Source organism: Microtus oregoni, unplaced genomic scaffold (assembly GCF_018167655.1).
Source record: "Microtus oregoni isolate MIOR12 unplaced genomic scaffold, Mior012 000002F_ref0000024, whole genome shotgun sequence".
NCBI classification, from domain to species: domain Eukaryota; kingdom Metazoa; phylum Chordata; class Mammalia; order Rodentia; family Cricetidae; genus Microtus; species Microtus oregoni.
In genome coordinates this window covers 29,022,121-29,048,431 of record NW_024543061.1, presented here as the reverse complement: position 1 = coordinate 29,048,431, position 26,311 = coordinate 29,022,121, and the positions used below count along the sequence as shown (strand labels likewise).

Genomic DNA, 26,311 nt, shown 5'->3' with positions numbered 1-26,311 from the left:
CAAGTGCTGGCATTACAGGTGTTCATCACTATACCTGGCTTCACAGTCCAATTTTAAAATGTCATAGCATTCCGTGAATGAAAGTAGTGGGTTGGCTTTTGCTGACACAGCCCACATGCAGACAAAAATCCCTTTTTCCCTAGACCCAGGGCAGAGCAGAGGCCAGTGAGCCATGACTAACTACCCCTCCCCCTTGCTCGTGCTTACCTGGCTCTGGGACTCCCTTTTCCCTTCACCCTGGGAGCTAGACCCAGCTGAGGGGTACTACCCACCCCAGAGCCATCTTCAAGGAGGGCACCACTCTGGTTCAGCATACATACTGGAGTGAAGGCAGTTTCTCCACCACCAGAGATGTGCCAAGGCAAGACTCGGAATTCGTGCCCAGTGGCACTCTAGGGGTTCCTGGCTGGAACTGCTGGGCATTTCTCACAGGGATGGAGTTTCAGCTGTTTCAGAACAAACGGCTCTTCTGCTTTCTCCATGTGCCAGTGAGGCTAGTCACAGGGCCTGCGGTGCTGGCGCCTGTGGGCTTGCTCTCTGTGCTTTCCCTAAGTTTTGGGAGATCCTCTTTCTCTTTCCTACTGGGGAAGGTTTAGATTTTGTATTTTACTCATGGATGGATCTCAAGGCACTAGAACAGTGCGTGGCCACAGCCATTAATGAAATCTATTGAATTAAATATCCCTGGAAGATCTAAAGGGTTGTCTGAAGAGACTAGAGCATTCCGAGTTTCCTCTCATCTTTAGGGATGGGGCCTGTTTGATCTAGTTGAGACTGCTGACAGACATTTGGGTCCCGTCTCTGCTACCTCTGGCTTTCCAGGCCAAACGTAGGAGCTGGTCGGACCACACGTTTTCCTTGTACCTCTTTTTGGGTGCAGGTGTGTTTTGGTTGCGATCTGGACTGTATTCCTAGGGAGTCCAGATTTGGCTGGACTCCTGTCTGGCCTGTCATTCTTCCAAATGGGACTCTGGGTTATTCTGCCCTCAAGAATTTTCATTTCCTCTTCATTTTTGACCTAATGGAGGCTGCCTTTGCTGCGAGTTACCGGGGCTTTAGCATTTCGGAAGTGGCAACATGGAGGTGGTTCTGCCACAGCCCTTCATTGTCAGTCCTACTCCAGAACTGTGCTATGGAGACCTCATGCCTGCTCCTGACTGGGTGCAAGCCAGGCGAAGGACAGAGGCAGGCCAGTGCGAGCTGAACGTTTGTCCCGGCTGAGTTGGGCAGGAGGTTAGGTAGGGATGGACTGGCCATAGCGGGCAGTTGTGGACTAGTAGGGGCCAAAGACTGCGAGGGGCCAAGAGCTGCGCGGGGGGGGGGGGGGGGGGGGGGATTAGGGAGGAGTTAGCTGGAGGGCAATGAAGAGGTGTGGGCGGATTTCCGTCTTGGATGCGGTGCCAAAGGCGAGGACCAAGCTAAGGCGGGTTCGGAATCACCAACCAAGGCGGGGTAAGAGGTGCTAAGGGCGAAGTCAGGGCCAAGTGGAGGTTCAGGGAGCTGTTGACCACGGATCGGATCCGCACTATGCTCATGCCCTGGTTACTGAGGTGCTGAGAAGTGAGAAAGAACGGTGCTGAGGGCGGGATCAGGGTGATGTTGAGAGAAGAGTCGGGGGTGTTGACCGTGGTGGGGTGCGGGCGCTGCTCCGGGAAGAGCCAGGGAGGTGAGAAGCTTCGAGGGGTGTTGTGAGGGAGAGTCAGGACCCTACCGACCGGTTAGGAGGCGTTGGCTACGGGAGGGGGCATCTGGGCGGTGCTGGGGGCGGGACCCAGACACGGAGCGGCCGGAGATGGGCGGTGCTGGGGAGCAGGGAGGCTCGCTCCGCCCCGAAGGCGGCACCCAAGCGGGCCTGAGGTAGCCCTGGGCCGGCCGCAGCACCGACGGCTGGGAGAGCTCTGCCGAGGCCCGGGCGCTTCGCTCCCGGGCGGAGCCGAGTCCGCGGGGCTCCGGGGCGGGGCCCTAGATCGGTCAGCCGCGCAGCTCGTTCAGGTGCTGCGGCAGCTCCACGTAGTCAGGCGGCCGGCCGGCTGGGGCGCACGGACCTCGGCCCGTGACTGTCGTAAGCCCAAACCGGGCCCCTGCGTCCCAGGTCTCCCGCGGAGCCATGGCGGGCCCGGGCCCGGGGGATCAGGACGAGCACTACGATTTCCTGTTCAAGCTGGTGTTGGTGGGCGACGCGAGCGTGGGCAAGACGTGCGTGGTGCAGCGCTTCAAGACCGGCGCCTTCTCCGCGCGTCAGGGCAGCACCATCGGCGTCGACTTCACCATGAAGACGCTGGAGATCCAGGGCAAGCGGGTCAAGGTGGGAGGCGGCGCGGGCCGCTGCTTTGCTCCGGGCGGGCGGTTCCTGGCCAGTCCTTCAGCTTCTCCTTCTTTGGGAACGGGTCTGGGCCTTGATGTCCTCACTGGGTTCAGGTCCGAAAGCACCGCCTTGGGCTCTGGGAGCGGTGACAGTAGGCGGCTAGAGCCAGGAGGAGGAAGCCTGCTCCCGTGCTCACGGCATGGGGACTCCTCCAGAATAACTTGCAGTGGAAGGCAACCTGCAGGCCGGTCCGTGAGCGCCGCGAATGCCGGGACAGACCCTTCCATGCGCGGCCCTCTGGGGAGCACTCAGCCAGATTAACGACATCCCCGTGACCGGGAGGGACCAGGAAGTAGTGGCTGCTAGAACCGGAGGGCCAAAAGTTTTTTGTCAGAATTTTCCTCCGTGGCCACGCCTCCCTGCAGTCTCTTTTATGGACCTGATGGTGGAACTCGACTCCACCAGGGCCAGCGCCGGGTGGGGGTGGGGGCCTCCCCAGCTGGGGTTTGCTAGAAACTGAAAACTTCACAGATACCGGAAGGTGGGGGAGAGAACCAAACTTTGGCAATGACCCCAGCAGAAACAGCAGGATGTGGTTGCCACAATGTCCTGGCAGTGATGTGATAAATAATATTTGGGATGAATGAAATCAGTTTCTTAACCTAGGTGGCTGCCCTCCCGATCAGTAGCATCCTGGACAGGACACAGCTTTGTTCTTGCGCACACAAGCACTCGGTAACTTGCCCGACTCGCACCCGGCAGAAACCCTTTGCCATTTTTCATGGTTTCAGCTTCACAAGGATCTTCAAGACTTCTTTGAAGAGTACTGGGTGGGGGCTGCCCTCTTTTTTTTTTTTTTTTCAGCAAGTGAAGCCCGGGGATGAGAATCTTTTTTGACCCTGTTGCTGCTGTGCCTCTGTTTATTTGGGTGGCTGTAGGCCTGCCCTCTGTTGCCCTTGGCTGGGATACTTAGCTCTTTGTTTCTATAAAGTTGGGATAATTTCTGGGTGTTGCCTCTCTCCTGTCCCATCGCGTAGAAAGAGGAAAGTCTGCAGTCATTTTTATGTGCCTCTAGAGATTTTCCTGCAAGGTTTCGGTCTGTTTTTCTGTGAGGTGAAAAAGGGCGAGGTGCAGGTAGGCACTTTCGTTGTTCTGGGCCATCCCTTTGGAGCAGGTGGCCAGGGAAGGGCCCACATGGGTGGAGTCTGTCCATAGTCAAGTTTGTGCCCTCTGATAATGCCAGCAGTCAACATTCAAAGTGCAGTGTGGAGAACAGAAAGCAGAAGGAGACATTCCCTTCTGGAAAGCTGTTGGCCTGGGCCTGGTGTGTGGATCCCGCTGCTGACTGGTCAAGGAGGGGGCAGTATTCTTGTTTACCTGTGGAGATAACCCGTCACCCAGTGTAGCCCTGGCTGGACTGTGCACTTGAACTTAGGTTATGCAATACAGGACCGTGCAGTTTGCTATCTCTTTTCCTTATGGTCACTCCAGAATTTCCTCTTAGGAGGCAATCTGGTGGGCCTGTGAGTGGCAGAGCTGTGTATGTGAGCTGCTTTTCCTTTCCAGAAGCTCTGGTGAGGCAGCTGTTTAATGGGTGTGTTCTATAGACTGGAGGGCATTGTTACAGTTAATTCTTTTTGTGGTGCTGCGGCTAAGTGCCTAAACTCTACCAGTAAGCCTGCCTCCCACCTGATCTGGGCTTTGTAAGAGTTTGGGGAACCCTAGAGACAGGCCACCTGCTGTTCCAGCTCTTCAGAGGTTGGAAGTACCCTGAAGTGAAGGCCAAGAGGCAGAAGCTTTACTTTCCGACAGGTCAGAACAAAACCATCTTATTCCGTTTTGTGTTTCAGTTGTCAGAGCAAAACCATTTTTTATTCAGTTCTGTGTTTCAATTTTACTTATTTGTTTAAAGAATTCTGCCAAAATGGACCTTTGAAAGTAGCAGATCCAATCAAGTTCTTTTTTTCTGTAGTCATTTTCCACTGTACTATCCTAGTTGACGAGATGGGCCTGTATGACTCCAGCCCTGCCCTCTTCTCGGAGAGGCCCGGATTGTTCCTGCCACCACCTTTGCATCTTTCCCCCTTCTCTCATACTGAGCTCTGAGAGCCCTGTATAACTGATATGTTATTACCAGGTTCTGCCGGGAGTACTGCTCCCCGCCTCCCCCCCAGTCCTCCCCTGACCTCCCAGGCCTTTCCCCCCTGTTGTCTCTGTGCCTGTAGCACTCACCTAGATGTGAACTCACCCAGGTTGTTTGTCTCTTCCTGTTGAAGATAAGCTCCTTAAGGACACAGAGATCCAGCTGGCCGGAGTCAGACACATGCTGTTCACTGTATGCCTGCTTACTGGTTAATGTTTATAGAGGAAGGGGAAGCCAGGAACAGTGAAGTAGCTGACTTACCCGAAATCTCCAGTAACTCAGGAAAAGTGAAGTAGCTGGCTTACCCGAAGTCTCCAGGAACTCAGGGGCAAAACCAGCATTTGAACTCTGGATTTGACTGGCTTCTGGGTTCAGTGCCCACTTTCTGAGTTCTTCTGTGCCTGGAAAGGTGGCCCCAAAGTTCTGAAGCCCTTGAGCCCAATGAACCATTGCACTCACTGAGAACAGAGTACACTCTTGGGATTTTCCTCTCCCTCTGTTTTGTTTCTTTTCTTTCTTTCTTTCTTTCTTTCTTTCTTTTTTTTTTTTTAAGACAGGGTTTCTCTGTAGCTTTGGAGCCTGTTCTAGAACTCACTCTGTAGACCAGGCTGGCCTCGAACTCACAGAGTGCTGGGATTAAAGGCGTGCACCACCACCGGCCGGCTCTTTGTTGTTTTTTTTTTTTTTCCAGGATAGTGCTTCATGTAGTTCAGGCTGGCCTCAAACTCACTATGCAGCCAAGGATACCCCTGACCTCTTGATCCTCTTGCCTCTGTTTCCCAAGTGCTGGGACCACAGGTGTGTTAATACCACAACCAGTTTTTATACTTAGGAATCTTATAAATGTTTTTAATAATAAGAGTTGACACCAGAATATTTCAGGGTGTTTATCAGCTAATAGGGACACTGAGATAGCCCCACTCCAGGGGCGGTCAGATGATTCAGCAAGTAAAAGTCCTGGCTGCCTGAGTTTGATTCCAGAACTCAGGGTAGAGGGTGAGAACTGACTCCTGAAAGTTGACCCCTGACCTCCACACACATGTCATAGCAAATGTGTACACTTGTATATGTATGCATGTTCGACATATACATGTCATATATAGACAGACAATAATTTTTTTTTTAAATATTTATTTATTTATTATGTATACAATATTCTGTCTGTGTGTATGTCTGCAGGCCAGAAGAGGGCACCAGACCTCATTACAGATGGTTGTGAACCACCATGTGGTTGCTGGGAATTGAACTCAGGACCTTTGGAAGAGCAGGCAATGCTCTTAACCTCTGAGCCATCTCTCCAGCCCGACAATAAATTTTTAAAAAATAGCCCAGTCAGATCACACAAGCTGCTGCCTGTGTAAATGGTTATTTGAAGTGTCCTGTTGGTCTGAGATGGGATGTAGTGCGTGTCTTTCTGATTGGAGAGTCTGATAAGAACACAGGCCTCGAGTCTGAAGGCTTGGGCATTATTACTTTGGTCCTACAGTTTGAGTTCTTTCTTGGGGCCTCAGGCTTCTTCATCTTTGAAATGGGACTAATGACTAATGCTGTACCTGCTTGGGAGGTTATTGAAAAACTCGATATGCTTGAAAGCATTTCAGATTTCCCTGGCTTTTAAAAAATTATGTTTTAAAAATTTATTATTATTATTATTAAGGTATGTGTATGCATGCACTTGTGCAGCAGTAGGCTCTTGTTCTAGTCCCTTCTCTCCTTTGTGGGTTCTGCAAATTGAACTCAGGTTACCAGGCTTGGCATCCGGCACCTTTATTCACTAAGCCATCTTGCTGGCCCTTCCTTGCTTTTTTCTCTTTCTTTTATTTTTTTGAATAGGTGATCTATTCATGTGGTTCAAATTGCAAAATGTCAAAGACCTAAAGGATACTCAGGGAAGTTTCCCTTACCATTTTGGCCCCCAAGCTACTCTGATCCCCATAAACAAAACAATTAGTACTACACATTTCTTTTTTATTCCCCAAAATATATTATAATAAAGCCAAAAAGTATAATGTAAGCAAGCAGAAAGGTTTGTTTAATTGTTGCCTTTGCTGCCATGTTCCTCTAGATGACTGGGGTGGGAAGCTTCTCCTCCGCTCTTGCCGTTCCCTGCCACCCTGAGTCCATTCTCACTGCTTCTTCCCTCCTTTATGTGGGCAACACAAAGGTCTGTTCTGTAAACTTGGCTTTGCAGATCACTAGGCACACAGGCCTAGTACAGGGAGCCTGGTGAGGATTTCCATGGCTTCATCAGGTTTCCTGGCCACTTGGTGGAGACACTGCCCTATAATCAATCAATCAATCAATCAATCTCTCTCTCTCTCTCTCTCTCTCTCTCTCTCTCTCTCAGTTTTTCAAGACAGAGTTTCTTGGTGTAGCCCTGGCTGTTCTGAAACTCTCTCTGTAAACCAGGCTGTCCTTGAACTCACAGAGATCCATCCACCTGCCTCTGCCTTCTGAGTACTGGGTTTAGAGTATGCCACTGCCCGGCTTCCACCATTTTTCTTCATGGGATCTGTGCCTTTGGACCAGGACTTCAGCTCTTTGTCCTTGACTCAAACTGTTCTTGGCCTCATAAATGTACTTTGTTTTCTTAGCTGCTGCTGTTACTTCCAAAGTAGCAGTAGGGAGGGATTAAAAGTGTGTGTGTTTAGTGCTGGTGATGGAATCCATGGCACATGCACTATAGACAGGTACTCTTCTACTAAACTACACAAACACAGATTTCTTTGTTTGCTTCCCCAGTTCTTTCAGTCTAAGACCTGGCTTTTCATCTGCGCACTTCCTATTTGGATAAAATCGATTTGACTTTTTGGTTCTGCTCAGAAATAGCAGAAGGACTGTTAGATAAGAGATGTTCTGGGTCACGGTGATTGTCTGAAGAAATCTGTTCTTGATACCAGTGGTCACCATCCTCATTGTAAACTAAACCTCGCCTCCTGAGGATTCTTACCATACTCAGGCAGTGCTTGTGTAGGGAGAGGGAGAGGGCTAGCTCCGGACTCACAGAGGCAGGCTAACCCTCAGCCTAGCACATACTACCGTGGCCGATACCGTGGCCGTACAGTGGCACCTTTTCTAACTGTCTGTTCTCTAAGATGCCTGTGTAGCTTTCACCCTAGTGGATTGTCAGCAGAATGGGAAGTGACAGTTCGTAAGTACCTGAGAGAGGAAGTGGCAGGAGGAGGCGGGAGGGTGGGCTCCCAGCCCACTTGACCTCCCTGCCTCTTTCTCTTTCCCTTCCCTTTTGTTATTTTGATAAAAGTCTTAATTTGTTGCCCAGAATGACCTTGAACCTGTGCTTCTTCTGCCCTCACCTCCCCAGTGCTGGTATTTTGGGCATCAGATACATCAGCTATGGCATCTGGCTCCTATGTGGTTTCTTTGGGTACTTTGCCTGTGACATATTCAAAAGTCCAAAGCAGGAGGAGCAATGCTTGCATTTGTGCCTCTCACCTGATCATACTCTTCTCAATCATCCCTCCAACTGATCTTTGCATCACTTGTGGGAGATGTCTCCACCTTACGAAGCGGGAAAGGTGGCCTGAATGTGACAAATCTTGAACTAGGTCATAGCCTTTCCGTTCCTTGTCAGTTTTTTTGACTGTGTAGTGTTGTGCCCTCCACCACTGGCAGCAAGCACATCCAACAAGTGAGGGAGGTGGGGATCAGTGTAAATCTAGTCCTGGGGGCCAGCGAGGTGGGTCAGAGGCAGTGTGCTAGCTGCCAAGGCAGACAGCCTGAGTTCAGTCCCTGGACCCACATAGTAGGAGATAATCAGCTCCTGAAAGGTTTCCTCTGGCTCCCACACTTGTTGGGTGGCACATCTGTGCTCCTCTTCCCCCAAATAAGTGTTATTAAAAATTAAAAAAAAAATAAGCTGGTTGGGTGGTGGTGGCACACGCCTTTAATCCTAGCATTCAGGAGGAGAGGCAGGCGGATCTCTGAGTTTGAGGCCAAACCTGGTCTACAAGAGCGAGTTTCAGGACAGGCTCCAAAGCTACACAGAAAACCCTGTCTTGAAAAACCAAAAGAAAAAAACTCCAGAAAACAAAACAAGCAATAAAATTAAACAATGAAATCTGCTCCTCATAAGTCATTTGCATTGTACATTTTAGTTAGCAGTTTCAACGTTGTAATACCGGGTGCTGTTATAAACAAATCCTTGTTAATTCAAATGAATTGGGCAGCGTTGGAAATGACCACTGTGAATAAGAAAGAAAACTTGTCTTCTAGGCTAATGTTCCAATACAAATGCTTTATTCACGTTGTGACTGAAACCAACCAAACCATGCTAGATAAGGAGCCTCTACCCTGCTGTGAGTTCTCGAGTAAGAACCTTTGCCATTCATGGCTTCTTAGATACCATTTAATATCTTCCCTTTTCTGTTGTCATTGTAGGAGACAGGGTCTCGTGTAACCCTGGCTGGCCTGTGGTTGCTGTACAGCCCAGGGCTGCTCTAGATTGGGAACAGTCCTCCTGTCTGAAGAGCTGGGATTACAAGCTTGCTTGCCCATACCTGGCCTCTTTTCCCCTCAATTGTCTCGCTTTGTCTTGAAGACCTCCCCTTCCTGGATGGAAAAAGAGAGCCAACACTCAGTGTGATGTTTGAGACGAGGTTCTTTATTTGCAGTGCTGAAGACTGAACCCAAGGCCCAGCGCACGATAGGTAAAGGCTTTACCATCGAGCTGTATGTTCAGCCCTCTTTTTTTTTTTTTTAATTTGATTTTATTTTTGTTACATAGGACTGACAGACTCAGAATTTACTCTGTAGCTTGGACCAACCTCAATGTTGTGATCTTCCTGTCTCAGCCTCCCGATGCTGATGTGAACCACTGTAATGGCAGGCTTCATTTTGGATCAAAGAACTGCTAATACAGTAGCAGGCCCTAGTGGTCTGTAGCTCTTCTTAACTATTAGGTCTACCCCTGAAAACCTGCCAAAAGAGGAAGTTCCAGGTTACAAAAAGATTCTGGATGTAGAATGTCACTGCTGATTGAACATTCAAGGAACCAACCCTGAAAGGAATAGCACCCATCAGAACATTTAAGTTCTAGGTGGTGATGTCAAAAATTCAGTCACGTTGCTATACTTCCCAGTCACATCTATATTTGTTTTTACTCTAATTTTATGTATATATACACATACACAATTCTATCTAACTATATCTGTTATATATCTCTACATATAGCAAACACACACACATAGTTTTGCTGTTTTTTTTTTTTTTTTGATTTTTTTCGAGACAGGGTTTCTCCGTAGCTTTTGGTTCCTGTCCTGGAACTAGCTCTTGTAGACCAGGCTGGCCTCGAACTCCCAGAGATCCGCCTGCTTCTGCCTCCCGAGTGCTGGGATTAAAGGCATGTGCCACCAATGCCCGGCTTTGTTGTTGTTTTTGAGACAGGGGTTTATTATGCAGTCCTGGGTGGCCTGTGTAAAGCCTGGTACTCACAGAGATCATACTGCTTCTGCCTAAAGAATGCTGGATTAAAGGTTTATGCTACCATGGCCTGCTTTATTTTTGAGACAGGATCTATGTCGACTAGCTTGGCTTGCCTTGGTACTGTGCTCAAGGATTGTTCTGTTTGAGCCCCTAAGTGACTGGGATTAAAGGCATGGGTCACTGTAGCTGTTTTAGCAGTCCGTATTTAGGATGGCATCACTGTGATCATGAACACATGTAAAACCTCTGAGAGCCAGCTGGTGGTGGTTCACACTTTTAATCCCAGCATTTGGGAGTCAGAGGCAGGCAGATCTCTGTGAGTTCAAGGCCAGCCTGGCCAGGACAGCTAGGGCTGTTAAACAGAGAAACCCTGTCTTGAAAACAACAGGAACAACCAAACAACAACAAAAAACCCAAAAACCTGAGAATGGATACTTTTCAGGTCTAATTGTACAAGCCTGCGATCTCAGCTATTCATAAGCCTTAGAAAAGAGGGTTGCAAGTTCAGAGCCTGCCTGGGCAACATAGTGAGACCCTGTCTCAAAAACCAACCAATGGTAGTCTGTGGGATGGCTCAGGGATTAATGGTGCTTGCCCCCATGCCCTGATGACCTGAGTTTGGTCTCTAGGATCCACACGATGGAGGGAAGAATTTATTCCCAAAAGTTATCCTGACCTCCACATGCACATCCCTTTCCTGTACACAAGAATAAATAAAATGTAATAAAAATAAACAAGAAACCAAAACAACCCACCAAACAAACAAAACCAGTTCTAGGGGTAAGTATAGCTCATTGCCAGAGTGTTCACTTGCCCAGTATGCCCGCCTGTGTTCTATTCCCAGCACTGTAAAAAGTGAAAAAAAGCCATGTTACATTAGTGGGCACACCTGGGTCCTGAAGACAAGTCTGATATGTGGTGGGCTGATGTATTTCATGCTCTCTCCTTCCTTCCTTCCTTCCTTCCTTCCTCCCTCCCTCCCTCCCTCCCTCCCTTCCTTCCACAGAGTGTCTCTATTATGTAACAGTGGCTATCGAGGACCAGGCTGGTCTTGAACTCACAGAGATAGATCCACCTGCCTCCACCTTCCTAATTTTGGGATTAAAGGCATGCACCACCATGCCTGACTTTTTTTCATATTTAATATATTTTTTAATATTTATATTTTTGTTTTCTGTGTGCAAATGTTTACCTGCATGTATGTGTAACATGTGCATGCCTGGTGTCTGCAGAAGCTAGAAACAGTGTTATATTCCATAGAAGAGTTAACAGACAGTTAAGAGCAGCATTGTGGGTGCTGGGAATTGAACCTGGTCAAGCAGCCAGTGCTCTTAACACTGGGTCACCTCCCATTTTAATTTTAAAGTGGCTGCTTTTTAAGGGGACTGAGGACATCTTGACTTGAGACCTACCAGTTGGGCCTTCAGTCCACAGGCATTGGTTTGTTTTTTGTTGCTAGCAGAATGCCTAAATAAATCAACATAAAAGGAGACTTTTGTATTTTCCTTGGCTGCTTTGGCCTGGCAAGCAGTGCATCTGGGAGCAGGAGCTGCGGAAGACTTGAGAAAGAGAGATCTCAATACACCTTCCAAATCATGTCCCCAATGATCCTCCTTCCTTCTACCAGGTTTCATTTTCTAAAAGTTCAACTTCCTACCTTTAGTGCACAGGCCGTCACCAGTTATTTAACACGTGGGTTTTTGGGGATACCTAATTTTCAAACTTCAGCAGCATAAAGGGGAGTCCCTGGTCTATGAGGAAGCTGAGCTGACTCTTGGGAGGTCTTGCCATTTCACACTAAACAACAGCTTGATTGCCGTGGCTGTGGTCGAGGAGTGTAGAAACTGGGTAAGATTTTGGTGCAAGGGAACAGACCCAAAGCACAAGCTCTTATACCAGCTCCCAAATCCATCCATCCATCCATCTGTCGTCCATCCATCCATCGGTCGGTCGTCCGTCCGTCCGTCTGTCTGTCTATCTGTTTTCTGAGACAGGGCTCCTTGACTGTCCTGGAACTTGCTCTGTAGACCAGACTGATCTCAGACTCACAGATCCACCTGCCTCTGCCTCCTGAGTGCTGGGATTAAAGATGTGTGCCACTACTGCCTGACCCAAATTACTTTTTTTTTTTTTTTTGGTTTTTCGGGATAGGGTTTCTGTGTAGCTTTGGAGTCTGTCCTGGAACTAGCTCTGTAGACCAGGCTGGTCTCGAACTCACAGAGATCTGCCTGCCTCTGCCTCCCAAGTACTGTGGGATTAAAGGTGTGTGCCACTACCATCCTGCCTCCAAATTACTTTTTTAAAATTTAAAAGCTATAGAGAAACCCTGTCTTGAAGAACCAGAAAAAAATTAATTTTGCTGAGAATTAATATAGGGCTCCATGCATATGAAGCAAGCACTCTACCACTGACCTAAATTTCCAGCACAATATTATTTATTTAGTCTCTATGTAACCCTGGCTGTCCTGGAATTTGCTTTGTAGATCAGGCTGGCCTTGAACTCAGAGATCCACCCAGCACAATATTCTTAAAGTCAGAAACATTCTTTGTATAGTTTCAATGAAAACTGAATTTTTTTCTTCTTATGTATATTAATTTCATGGCCAAAACCAATAAATTACAGTTGTCAGAACAGACATCAGTTTGGTAGCTATGACTTGTTAACATCTTCTGTGTTTGTATTTAGGTGACATATGTAGAAAAAATAAAAATTTGAGGAAGTACATGAAAATCTGAACTACATGGAAGAAACCACACAGAAGAATAACTTTATTATTTAAGTGCCAGGGTAAATGCTTCCATATAAACTAACTCAGTAGTTCTGACTTTGATTCTTGTTATATCGAGAACCCGGGCCTTGGCTGTGGTAGCTCACTTGGTAGAGTCTGTGCTTGGCATGTTCAAGGCCCAGGGTCCCATTCTGAGTACTGAAGGGAAAGGAAGGTTTCCCAGCTTTCCGCAGGCCAGTTGAAATACAACTGATGGGGAGAACACGTGGAACCTGGCAGGTGCTCTGCGAACTCACTGCACTTGTTGCAGAGTCTGGGACTTCAGCTGCAAACAACTCTCCTGGCTCATAGTTTGCTCCTGGTTCCACAGTACCTGCCTTCTCTCGGGGAAGGTGGCCCCGAAGAGGAAAAGATACAGCAGAATCAGTCTATGTTCTTCAGGCCTCGTCTCACACCCGACATGTGATGCTCTTAACGCTGTCACTGTGGTGAGAGGAGGCAGGCATGGACACCCTGGCACAAACAGGGCACGAGCAGGGCCCATGGTGGCCATAGCTGTCGCAGGTGTGCAGGGATTATGTTGCATGCTTGGATGAGCCCAGAGGAGGCAGCAGTCTACCTTGTCCAGGGTCATGGAGACAGGAAGGTGGACAGAAGGGGCTTCAGATGCCATGGCCATATGGATGCCAGACCATGGAAACACTGTAAGAGGTGAAGGCACAACTTGAGAGTGGGGAGAGACCGTGGCTATCTCCCTGGCCAGGCCCATTCTGTTGGCGTCTTGTCCACTGTGTTCTGAGGGCAGCAGGAAACAAAGTGGTCAGGAGGGCTGCCTGGCACTGTGTTCTGCCAGTCGATGTCTTGACTGAGTAGAGGAGGATGGGAGGGCCCAAGGCTGAGCTGAGGTCCCAAGCTGGGGCTACTTTCTCATTACCAAAGGAGCAGGGCACAGGGAGGGTGGAGAAGAGGTGGAGAGTTGAACCTGTGATGCCGTGCATCTGACTGAGGAAGTCTAGAAAAATCAGAAGATCTGAAACTGGGAATGCAGCTCAGTGCTAGAACAACTCGCTTTGTGTGCACAAGGTCCTAGCTCAGTCTCCCCTATTTAAAAAGAAAGAACTAAAACACAGTCATTTTACCTAGTGATAGAGGGATCTTGAGCTTAGAGACTTAACTGTGGAGGAGGCCCTGAGGGTCATGGAGGGACAGAACTTGTGGCCTGGACTCTAAGATTGCTGTTCTCGTCACAAAAGACTCTCCTGAGCCTGGCGATGGTGGCACACGCCTTTAATCCCAGCACTCGGGAGGCAGAGGCAGGCGGATCTCTGTGAGTTCGAGACCAGCCTGGTCTACAGAGCTAGTTCCAGGACAGGCTCCAAAGCCGCAGAGAAACCCTGTCTCGAAAACAAACAAACAAACAAACAAACAAACAAAAAAAACCCAAAAAAACCCCAAAAGACTCTCCTGGTAGGCACAACCACACTATTGGGAGCTGTCCTGGTCCCATGGTACTCACCTGAACTGGGCCAGGTGCCTGGGAGGGGTCCTGTGGTCCAGGCTCACCCCTCGGTGCTGCAACCCTGTGGCTAGAAGCAGGTGAGTGTTCTGAGCTTCCAGGAAGGGAAGAAGGGGTATTGGGAGCAGTGAGCCCTTTGTAAGCAACCGAGGCAAGGGTTTGATTCTTACAGGAGATGTAACTCACTGAGGAGATTTAGTGAAAAAGATTTCCATATGTTGTGGGAGCCTTGCACACAGTGGGGACTTGGGATACCACTGTCACAGCTTCTCTCTTGTGACACTGTAGATGTAGAGTAATCTGGTGGTGGGGCATGTGGCTCAGTTGGTAGAGTGCTTGCCCGGCATGCATGGATGGTGGCACAGGCCTGCAATCCCAGGACTCAGAAGATGGAGACAGGAGGATGAGAAGTTCAGGGTCCTTTTTGGCTACATAGAGGGTTTGAAGGCAGCTGGATATGTGAAAACCTGAAAGATTGATCTTGGGGTGACAGGAAATGCTGACACCTCTGGACATCCTGCTGAGCTCTGCCTGTGTGGATTCAAAGCATTATGGACCCGTTCTGTTAGTGTGGCTATGAGGTGGGTTGGCGCTGTCCAGAGTGTGATGAGGAAACCTGCAGAAAGCTGGCGTGGCCATCCTGTCACATGGGCTGATGCTCCTTTGCATTACCACAGATCTCCCCTGCAGGAGCCACATTATAGCGCGGGACTAAAGTTCCTCCTGATGCTGCACCTCGACTAATCATGTTGAGGGAGTGGGGGGAATTCTGGGTACAGAGGCCTTCAGATCCCTCAGATATTGGCTCCTTTCAACCCCTCTGTATTTGCCTCCAGTTGATGTCCCCAGGCCAATGGTTTCAGCTTTTCTTGTCCTTCTAGTTCTCTATCAGATCAAGACTTGCCTCTGGGCGTTGGATAGAGTTAAGCACTGTTCAGTACGGTTAACCCATTCTCAGTGGTAATGCTAGGCCTTTATTGTAAGCACCCTTTTATGTTTACTTTTCCTTTACACAAGTTATGTTGGGGGACTAACAGGATTTGACAGCTATGAAAGCTTTCCCTGGTACCCAGGCTACCTTGAACAGAGGATTTTTTTTTTTTTTTAGCCAAGTAGTTGACTCTGATTGGCCTCATGGCTCCCATGCTGATGTGCAGACTGCACAGATTCCTTGAAGAAGCTAAGCAGCAGCCACAGCTGCTGGCTACCCAAGCAGAGCGCCACCTCCCAAGGCTTCACTCCATCCTGACTGCTTCAGACATCTTGCACTAGATGGACTCTTGACATCCCATCACAAGCTTGGCGAACTCCAGAACAGACGAGGAATGCCTCTCTGGTGGCTCAGCAGGAGACCTGTGATTGAGACAAAGCTAGTCCTTGGATTGTTTGAAGGGCTACACTATGATGGTGCAGATACCCCTGAACAGCACCTTTCTGGCCCTTTAGACAGGCAATCAGTTCACCTTCACACTTACGACAGGACACTCCTTTGTACTGAACACTGGCATTGTGACGTTAGGTCAGATAAAAGGTCTGAGGTGGTAACATGAAGAGGCAAGAGCTGAACCAGAAGCTGTGGCAGCAGTGTGCCCCCATGGGGTTGCTGGGAATTGAACTCAGAACCTCTGGAAGAGCAGCCAGTGCTCTTAAACTCTGAGCCATCTCTCCAGCCACAAGCTGCCAAGTGTTAAGGGCCAGGGGTCCTGGACACATTTGGCCTGAGAACTGCTACACCAATCGCTGTAGGAGCCAAGGCTCCCAGTGTTGAGGTTCATTAGGAGTATAATACAAGCTGGGGGAGACTGAGGATTACAGTAGCTGCCACGTGACCACTGGTGATTAAAACCCAGAGCGGTGAGCCTCCAACCTTAGGATCTGGAGACATGAGCCTTTGACTGCTAAAGCCCAGAGCAACATCACTAGCTCGAGCCGAAAGGCTGCCATTGCAGCCCAGGGCCGTGGGAGGTGGGGGAAAGACCCACAGTACTAGAAGAGCTTTCATCACTTCCGGTTCTCACCCAGAGAGGACGGCAGACAGCAGAGTGAACTTGCCCACCTACTGCACTTCCCCTGGAGCCATTGCTGCTTTTCACCAGTTAGTATAAGACGCCGTGGGTTCTGCAGAATCGCAGAAACTGCGGCAGAGCTCTTCCCTAGAGGACAGCACAGGAGGGGAGGCTGGTAAGGAGGAGCCCTCAAACCCTACCTCCTGTTTGACTCATGTCCCAAGACATCATAAAAAATAGCTCAGGAACTTGTATTTGGGTCAGTCTGACCATCTCCGTTTTTGCCTTGAGAACTAACTTTTCCAAGGTTCTCTTCTAAGAAAGAAGCCTGGAACTTTCCACTGTGGCCTTACTCAGAACAGACTACTTTTCCATTGGGAGGAACAGGACAGGACACAGGTCTTGGAACTGAACTTCCAGAGCTGTTTTTAACCTAATAAACAGGATTGATTTACTGCAGCCGTGTGACTTATTCCGTGGGACTGTGAACCTTGAATCTCTGGAAAGCAGCTCACGGTTCCCGGCTTCTATATGTGTGAGTGTGTCTGTGTGTGTGTTGTGTGTGTGTATGTTGCTGTATCTCAAGCTCCCTGCCTAGCTCCTAAAGTCATCTTGATGCAGGATACGTGAGTGAAATAGACAATGCTCTCTATGGTACGAGCTGTTAGAGAGGGAGGACCGTGAAGGGTCTTCTATTTAGGACTGGAGCATGAGCATCAAGAAGAACTACCCTAAAGTGATAAAGGATGGGTAGGAGAGTCTACATGCTAAAAGGTAGTGCTATCCTTCCTGAAAAAGGGGCCTGATGATGCAGACAGTACTGCTTCATCATGGGCTCCTGGAGGCGTGTGGCTTAAGTATGCAGCTTAAAAGAGAACAGGAGCCCCACCCTTACTGAGAATACCGATTCTCAGTCTTTCCATTTCAGGTCAAAGAAGGGACTGAACTCCCCTGCTTAACCCTACTTAGTGGCAGAGGAGGGGCAATGTGTTTTTTGCACATGTATGCCCTGGGAGCCCATTTCTGTCTTCACTGGGACTCTGAAGTGCTCTGAGCCCCACAGTTGCTCATGGACACGACTCTAGATATCAGTAGCCTGGAGAATTTCTCCTAAAGGTCAGATGCAGGCTGAGAAGGCTTGCTGGGAAGGATTGAGAAGCAGGGTATGCCAGGAGAGAGTACAGAACCAAGCCCTACTGGGCCGTCCATGAGTGGCAGTAGTAGGAACTGTAGTAAGTGTCAGTGTGGTAGGAACTGGTGTCAACGTGGTAGGGACTGGTGTCAGCGCGGTAGGGACCGGTGTCGGCGCGGTAGGGACCGGTGTCGGGGTGGTAGGGAATCTTGGCAGTTTGGCTGATTTATGCACTCTGTGCAGTGGAAACACTTTCAACTTTCATAATGCTCAAATCAATCCACTGTCCAAAAAGAAAGAAAGAAAAATTGGGGTGATGGAGTAGATGGGGCTGCTCTGTGGAGGTGATGACGGGGTGTTCATTAGAATGAAAAAAGAAGTGATCACACAGGACAGAAGCCTGGCTACTGCCATGTAGTAGCTCAGGAAGCCTAGATTTAATGAATTGCTTTTTGTTTGTTTTTTTTTATCAGTTTGATTATGATCATCTAAATTTATTGTTTCTCCTGTTTGGGATTTGTTGGTTTCTATGTATTTTTAATTTGTTTGTCTGTTTGTTTATTGGTTTTTTGAGACAGGGTTTCTCTGTAGCTTTGGAGCCTGTCCTGGAACTAGCTCTTGTAGACCAGGCTGGTCTCGAACTCACAGAGATCCACCTGCCTCTGCCTCCTGAGTGCTGGGATTAAAGGTGTGCGCCACCGCCACCCGGCTGTATTTATTTTAAGACTCTTATTTTTTGGTTTTCTCTGTGTAACAGTAGGGGCTGTCCTGGAACTTGCTTTGTAGGCCAGGTTGGCTTCAAACTTACTGAGATCCGCTTGTCTCTGCCTCCCAAGTGCTGGGATTAAAGGCATACACCATCATCGCCTGGCTTTCTTAGATCTTAAAATCATCATCTTTTATTGATTTCGTGACCATTTGTCCTTTGATTATCCCTGACAAGGATCATCACATGTACACGCTACCTCTCCAGTGCCATGCCCAGCAGGGTGCCTCCACATAGGGCACTGTTAAGTGAAGGAATAAATGGAGAAGGATCCTATGCCCCATGCTTTGGCGAAGGTAGATAAGCAGGTACCTAGTGCCCCAGTCCAGCCTCCTCCCCACCAGCTGTGGAATCATTAGGAAATCCAATATTGTACAGCCTAGACCAGTAAGCTTGCAGCAGAAAAGGCCCAGATGTATAGCCAGCCTGACCTTACTACACTCTGGAGCCAGTTCCTCACCTGCAGACTCTAGTGATCAGCAACTCAAGGGTTAGAGAGAGAGCCAGTCCATGGAGGACCCAGTTCAGAATTGCCTCTTGTCTTCAGGGACCCCAGAGTTGTGAAACAAGTGGCCCCACACCCCCTTTTCTCTTCTTCCTCATACTGAATCTCTGAGGTGCTTTTTTTTCCTTTCATTTCTTAATATTTTTTTTGTATTTGCATGTGCACATTCAGAGGCCAGGAGAGTTGGGTGTGTTGTTACTACTTCCCATCTGCTCCTTTTGTGACAGGGTCTCTCCCTGAACTTGGGGCTTATGTTTCCTTGGTTAGGCTAACTGCCAGCAAGCTTCAGTCTCTGCCCCACTTAGCACTGAGGATACAGGTGTGCAGAGATTTGTTAGGTGAGTGCTGGGATCCAAACTCTGGCCCTTTGGATTGCACAGCAATCCCTCCAGACCTCTGAGCCATCGCTCCCGTCCTGAGGCTTCCTGAGGCTTGCAGGAGACCATTGCTGTGGGCCAGCATTCGGTCAGCGGACTCACTGTTCTGGGCATGGGTCTGTGGGGCTGCCCTTCCTATCCCTTTGACACGTGTCACTGGGTTGACCTCTTTCTTCAGCTACAGATTTGGGACACGGCTGGCCAGGAGAGGTTCCGAACCATCACCCAGAGCTACTACCGCAGTGCCAACGGGGCCATCCTTGCGTATGACATCACCAAGAGGAGCACCTTCTTGTCGGTGCCTCACTGGATCGAGGACGTGAGGAAGTATGCAGGCTCCAACATTGTGCAGCTGCTGATTGGTGAGCTAGGGCTGGTGGCCTGCGGGGCCTGGGAATGGGTCTTATCTCTGCCCTTGCCTTTATTCTTCTCCAGTATGGGGCAAGCCTGCTTGGGGAGGGAGGGAGTCTGGCCAGGAAAAGAGCCAGAAGTTGGACCTGGAGCTTGTAGTCAGTTTCAAAATTGGACTAAATTGAGATTTGGAGGCAAGAGTGTGCTGGAGTAGGCTTTGCAGTCCCTGTGTGTTCCAGACCAGACCCTCTAGCTCTAAGGCATGGCCTTTCTGCTCTTCTGTGCAGAGGAGGCAGTGTTTGCTGCTCGTTGGATGAACACATAGCTAGTATGTATGAGTAGACTTTATCCCCAGCACATAAAAACAAGATGAGAGACCACAGAATAAGAACTTTCCTTTTGCAGTTTAAAATTATATTTATTTAGTGTGTCTGTGTCTGAGCATGTGTGCATGTACATGTATGCACTGCAGTGCATGTATTGAGATTACATGACAAACTTGTTAGCATCAGGTCTCTCTTTTTACTAAATGAGTCCTGGGAATGGAATTCAGATCACTGGACTTGTCAACAAGTGTCTTTACCTGCTGAACCATCTTGCTGGCCTAGGATAAGAGTTTAAACTTTCTGAAATCCCTCTGTCTGCCTGCCTTCTGTCTGTCTGTCTATTGTGTGGATATGGGTATACTCATGTCAGAGCTCAAGTGTGTAGGCCGAAAGACACTTATGGAGTGTATTTCCCCTTCCGCCATGTAGGCACTGGGGATCGAACTCAGGTTTCCTAGTTGAACAGCAAGCACCTCGACCCACTGAGCTGTCTTGCCAGCTGAGTGTAAGAGCTTGTCCCAGCTCTCAAGAGGCTGATGGGGAGGAGGATTGCTTTAATTAGCAGTTCAAGTCTAGCCTGGGCAACCTAGAGAGAACTCTCTATTTTTATTTTTTTACTTTTTGAGACAAGGCTTCTCTGTATTACCCTAAATATTCTGGAACTTACTCTGTAGACCAGGCTGGTGTGAACTCAGAGAACATTTGCCTGCTGTGGTGCTGCTGCCTGAGAACAGTTTTTAAAAATGATTAAAATATAAATATTCTGGGTATGGTGGAGCTTGTCTTTATTCCCAGCATTCAGGAGGCAGAAGCAAGCAGATCTCTGTGAGTTTATGGCCAGGCTGGTCTACATACTGAGTTCCAGTCTAGCCACAGCTACACAGTAAGACCCTATCTCCAAAAATGAAAAGAAAGAAAAGAAAAAGATTAAATAGGGGTTAGAGAGATGGCTCAGTGGTTTTGAGCACTTCCCAATGACCTGAGTTTTCCCAGCACCTACATTTTGGCTCACAGCCATCAGTAATTCTAGGGGATATTATATCTTCTGGTCTTTGTTTCTAGGGGATGTTATATCTTCTGGTCTTTTTGTTTCTAGGGGATATTATATATCTTCTGGTTTTTGTTTCTAGGGGATATTATATCTTCTGGTCTTTTTGTTTCTAGGGGATATTATATCTTCTGGTCTTTTTGTTTCTAGGGGATATTATATATCTTCTGGTCTTTGTTTCTTGGGGATGTTATATCTTCTGGTCATTGTGGCTCCAGGCATACGTTTGGCTCACAGACCTATTGTAGGCAAAACACCCATCCATATAACATTGTTATAAAATAGAAAGGATATTATAAGCCAGGCAGTGGTAGCACATGCCTTTAATCCCAGCACTCAGGAGACAGAGGCAGGCTGATCTCTGTGAGTTTGAAGCCAGCCTGATCTACAGAGTGAGTTCCAGAACAGCCAGGGGTACAAGGAGAAACCCTGACTTGTGGGGAGAAACAAAACAAAACAAAAACAAATAATCAATCAAACAAACAAAAAAACCACACCACCACCGCCACCAAAGGAGTGTTTTCGGACTGGTGAGTCGCCATGCCCAGAAGTGTCTACCTGGAGCTGCTGAAGGGGACGTGCTCTCGGGTTCCTGGTGTGGCTCAGCTGAGAACTGCGCTGGCCTGGTGCTGTGGGTCTTCTCATGCTCTGCCTGACTTTTCTCCACAGGGAACAAGTCAGACCTTGCCGATTTCCGGGAGGTCCCTCTGACTGAGGCGCAGAGCCTGGCCGAGCACTACGACATCCTCTGCGCCATCGAGACCTCTGCCAAGGACTCCAGCAATGTGGAGGAGGCCTTCACCAGAGTGGCCACTGAACTCATCATGAGACACGGAGGCCCCATGTTCAGTGAGAAGAGCACCGACCACATCCAGCTAGACAGCAAGGACATTGCGGAGAACTGGGGCTGTGGGTGCTGACTGGGGGAGCAGGGCAGGCAGGCCAGGCCAAGACCTCCCCACCTCCCTTGTCTCCAGCCTGTCAAGCCCCACCATGCAGAGCCGGCCCTCCAGGGCACTGGCTTCTCTAGAGGGATTCTGCACCCCTAACCAGGATGCTGGGTAGAAAGGGAGAAGCAGGGTGCCCTATGCAGAAGGCCATTGGCCTAGGGCAGGTTGTGGAGCACCCTGCCAGCCAGCATCTGCTCCCCCATGCTCTCACATTCCAGGACTAGCCTGAGCCTTCCAGCATAGACTGCTGTGGGAAGCGGTCCGGCCATGCTGCCCAGCCCCCACGTGCTGGTCTTACCTTCTCCTGCCTTGACTGCTGCCCTCCAGGGATGTGGCTGGAACCCCAGGTTCCTCCAGGTTATTCTCCGGCCTCTAACCAGAGTGTAAAAAGCATATCAGTTAGGCCAACAGGCTGGTGCCGAGCCTTGTCCCCGGGAAGCCTGAGCTCATCAGGTGGAAGCAGTGTCCTCCCTTCACTGCCAGCTTGGAGCATTTATCTCTCTGGGCCTGGCTCACTGCCTTACCAAGACTTCTCGAGTTTTTCTGCTTTTCCATGTAGCATCTCATTTTCACTGACAAAAGTGTAGGGTCATGGCCAGGGGCCAGCTGGGTACAGTCTGTTGGCCTGAGGCCCAACATTTTGCCAGTCAGGTTGCCAAAGCAGCTAATCTCTCAGTGTGGTTGAGGGTTAAGATAGGAAGGGAAAAGCAGCAGCTTGTGGGGGCGGGGGATAACTCGCCTGTGGAGCATCTGCTGAGCACACGCCAGGCCCTGGGCTCAGCCCTCAGTGCCAAAAGTGACTGCAACAAAACAGCAGCTTCTTTTGTGTCCCAGACGTGGAGGTCGAGGGCCCTGTGGTTGCCAGTCTTGCCTCGTGGAGTTCCCTGCCATAGTTCAGTTCAGGGCGACTCTAGTTCCCCATGGTCCTGGCCTAGCTTACGGTTTCCAAACAAAGAAGATGAGGACGTGGTGGCCTGGGACCTGGCCGTCTCATACCTCACTGGTCCCTTGCCTGCCTTAACAGATGCTTCCTGCTGGGGTCAGAAGGAAAAGTGGGGTTCTTAGGAGGCAGGGCTGTCCTTTGGGGCTCAGGGATCAAAGGACTGATCCCTGAGGAATTGAGCCAGGGAATGTTTCTAAGAGTCCTTGGCCCTTTGAGTCAGCCCAGTTCTGTGCCCTTCTACGCCCTCACTATAGACTACACACCCAATCTGCCACATCAGCCACGGGGCCCCAGCCATTTGGGTCAGGTTCAGTCCAGTATAATCATGGGTCAGGTATTGTTCCTTGCATCTCCCTTCCTGCTGGTAGCCTACCCTTGCCTCTCCTTTCAAGCTTTCTGGTCTGTCAGCCCCTTTCCTAGGTATATCTGGCCACGGGGCCAGAAGCAGGGCTTTGCAGCAACTCCCTAACAGCCTAAGGAGAGAACTGTGCTGAACGAGATAAACAGGGCTAGACCCACAGGCCCCTTTTCTGTTAGGAGACCTCAGGTAGCCTGTGGATGAGCTGAGCCTGGTTCTGGTGAGGTGGAGGGTGGCCCAAGTGAATCAGAGCCTGCCTAGAGTGCGTGTCTGGTGGAGGTCACTGAGGCTGTGCTGGGTAGGGGCTGCACTAGCCGCAGCATTAGGAAGGTTGAGCACCACTGCCGTAGGGTAGAATGGGTAGAGCTGAATAAGCCCTTTTTGGCCCAGGGAGCCTTCACTGGTGGCTTCGTGGCTCACCCAGCAACCAGGAAGATCACCTCACTTCCCTTTTCATAATCCTCAAGCGGAGGTATGGCTGAGGCCCATCCATGTGCTCTTGAGTAGGGGCAGCCCTGCTCTCAGAGTTTAGCCCAGACACCAAAGTCTCCTTGAGCCCAGCACTCCCCGCTGCCCTGGTAACCACCCTGCCCTCTTACTCTCTGGGTTCCAGTTCCACTGCCAGGCGCAGGTCTGGAGGGCCAGGCCCAGGGCCCTCATTATGGCCTCCACAGCCTGCCCACCTCTCTACTCACTGTCAAGTCTGGGCCCAATGTGACCCTCCTCTCCCAAGTCTCTGCCAACCTGCCTTCTTATTGACAGCACAGAATCCCACAAGTGACCCAGAGGACATCTCTGAAGGGAGATGGCCCCTCCCCAGCGACAGGCCTTACCTTCAGTATCCTGGCAGGGATGAGTTCTTCCCTTGGACTCCTGGTTCTGTGGCCTGGGAGGGCCCTGAGTCCAGGACTGAAGCTGGGTCCTCTGGAGAAGCTGCTGCCATCCCTGCAGACAGTAATGCCCAGGCTCTGGCCCTCTGCTGAGGCGCCCGCCCCACTCCAGTGCACAGAGAAATCTCAGGAGCCCTGAGCCTTTGTCAGGAGCCCTGGGCTTGAGGACCAGAAAGCAGGCAAGTGTGAGTCAGGAAACAAAGCAGCTGCTTTCCTTGCCCTGGGCTGGCTGGGCTGGCTGCCAGCAGCCCAGGGCCTCTGGGCAGCAGGAGCAGGTGGAGGCTGGGTGCTGGGGAGGGCAAGGAGGTACCCACAGAGGCTGGGCAGGGCCAGCGTTACTGCAGCAGGAGGAGAGTGAAGGACTGAGGGCTTGCCCACTAAAGGTACCAAGAAGGGGCTCCGTGTTTCTTTGGGTGGAAATCTGCCTCCGAGGACACAGGCTCCAACTGGGGGAAATCTACAGGGAGCCCCTGGTGCACATTGAATTGGTTGCTCTATCCCAGGATGCTGTCAGTGGTGGGCCTCCAGCCAAACTCACCCTTGCAAGGCCTGGACGGGCTGAATTGCCAGCCCAAGGATGCCATGTGCACTGGGGAAATTTCACATTACCTATTTATGAAAATGTAAGTCTTTCTATCAAATCTATTTTTGGAACATGAAAAGTTGCCTTTCTGGATATGTCACAGAGCCAGTGTACAATTCAACCATTAAACATTTCTGTACTGAGTCCATGCTCAACCGTGTGCTGTCATTCCTGAGCCCAGTGCCTGTGTGGAGTCCCTAGGCTGGTCTCCAGGATGGCTGGGTGGGTGGGTGGGAACACCTCCTTGCTGTCCTGCCTGATGTGGAGAAAGGACCCTGACTATGACCCTGCTCTAGTCCTGGGCCCTCTGAGCTAGAAGCAGTCAGAGGTTGGGCCACATCTCTGCCAGCAAACTTTTGATCATGCTGGGGAGGGCTCTTGGATGATGATGGCCCAGTCTGGAGGGGGACTCAAGCCCTGCTGAAGGGCCTCAGAGTTAGCATTTTTGTTTTGTTTTGTTTGAGACAGGGTTTCCCTGTGTAGTCCAGGTTGGCCTCAGACTCAGAGATTCGCCTGCTCTGCCTCCCAAGTGCTAGGATTAAAGGCATCTGTTACCACCCCAGCCCAGAGTTAGCATTCTTGTAGAGGTTCAGACGACAGGAAGAAACAGGATTGTAAGAACCCAGATTGCTTGCTGCTCTGTTCCCAGGCAAGAGAAGTCCCATAAGATGGCAGGTGCCCAGGTGATGAGGGTCAGAATTGGGTCCATGAGCTGGTAGCTCACCAAGATAGGAGTCTGGGACAGTCTACCTGACTGTGACTTGGGCAAAGTTATTCCCTTTCTCAAGGCTCCACTTTCCACAAATGGAGGCTCTAACTGATCTAGTGGTACCCCAGGAAGCCCTAAGGCGCCCTCACAGTGCAGAATGTAGGACCCTGGAGACCAAGTGTCTCTGGCTTTCAGAAGGGACAAATCTCAGGGAGAAGGAATACCTGCTTATGTCAAGAAGTGACACAGCCCACTGTGTCCATGAGATCTAGGTCTGCCTGAGACCGGCCACTTCATTGCCTCCAAAGGCTTAGATCTAAGCTTGTCTGTCTCCAGGATTCGCCAATGCCTCTGTCCACACTGCAGGAATGCTAAGACTATGGGCCAAATTCGGAGGAAACAAGGTGCAGTCCTGGACTTTGGAGCAGGGAAACAGGTTGAAGGCCATAAGAACTTTTTCTAAGCCCTGAGTTCCCTCCTGAGCCTGACTTCAGCTAGATCTGAGCTGAGTTCTGGGCCCAGAGTATTACCTGCCTTCGCTGAGGATCACCAAAGCTCCACGCTAGACCTGTCCTTTGTACCCAGTAGCCTTGGTGCAGTGGGGCCCACCAGCCCTTCTCAGGGCTTGTCTGAGAGCAAGTTAGACATTGACTAGACCTCAGCTTCCTTGCTCAGACCGTTTCATGGCCTCTGGTGTCTTAGAAGGTAGCGGATACAGCTGCTGAGTCTGCTTACCTCTGACACGGCTGCCTGCAGCACATACCTCTACCATTCTCCATGCTGCTGCTCCCACACACCCTCCCCAGCTGCCGAATAACCCACACTGTTGCTGTAGGATGGGCTTCTACCGGCCAAGACCCCCGTTCCCAGGTCCCCGTTCCCAGAGCGGGACCCATGTGCCCAAGGGATAAGCTTTTGTTCTAGCACTGATCTTACGGATGCTCACACTATCCTTAGGGTAGCCTGGGTCCCACGTTGCCCATTGCTGTAGTCTCAGGAGGGTCCTAATAGGTAGCAAAGACTCAGTTCAAAGTGGTACTTTGGACTCAGTCACTGGGTGTCCACCAAGTGCATACATACAGGCCAGCTGATAAACTGTCCTCATCTGTGACATCGTAGGATCTGGTGGGATGCTCTGCCCCGCCTCCATCCCACATGGATCCATCTGGTTCCTGCCCCGTCCTGTCCGGGGCTTGAAGAACTCTCTGCATACGATGCCCTTCTGAAACTGC

The 26,311-nt window shown here is 49.9% G+C and overlaps 2 protein-coding genes across 3 annotated transcripts in view; both read left to right on the top strand.

The window, feature by feature from the left end:
* LOC121466589 (pre-mRNA-splicing factor ISY1 homolog) overlaps positions 1-19,122 on the top strand; it is a 39,265-nt gene extending 20,143 nt beyond the window's left edge. The window contains exon 12 of the mRNA XM_041680387.1: positions 19,100-19,122. The gene's annotated coding sequence lies outside the window, so the exon portion shown is untranslated. The remainder of the gene's footprint in view (positions 1-19,099) is intronic.
* On the top strand, positions 1,835-24,514 carry Rab43 (RAB43, member RAS oncogene family). 2 transcript variants are annotated; one of them, XM_041680405.1, is made up of 3 exons: positions 1,835-2,305; positions 19,106-19,283; positions 21,316-24,514. In XM_041680405.1, the coding sequence occupies exons 1-3, from the start codon at positions 2,108-2,110 to the stop codon at positions 21,564-21,566; spliced, it is 627 nt and encodes a 208-aa protein (XP_041536339.1). In that variant the 5' UTR covers positions 1,835-2,107; the 3' UTR covers positions 21,567-24,514. The 2 variants fall into 2 exon arrangements, with proteins under 2 accessions (XP_041536339.1, XP_041536330.1); XM_041680396.1 differs by having other exon boundaries at positions 1,839-2,305; positions 19,100-19,283.
* Positions 24,515-26,311: the final 1,797 nt, after the last annotated feature.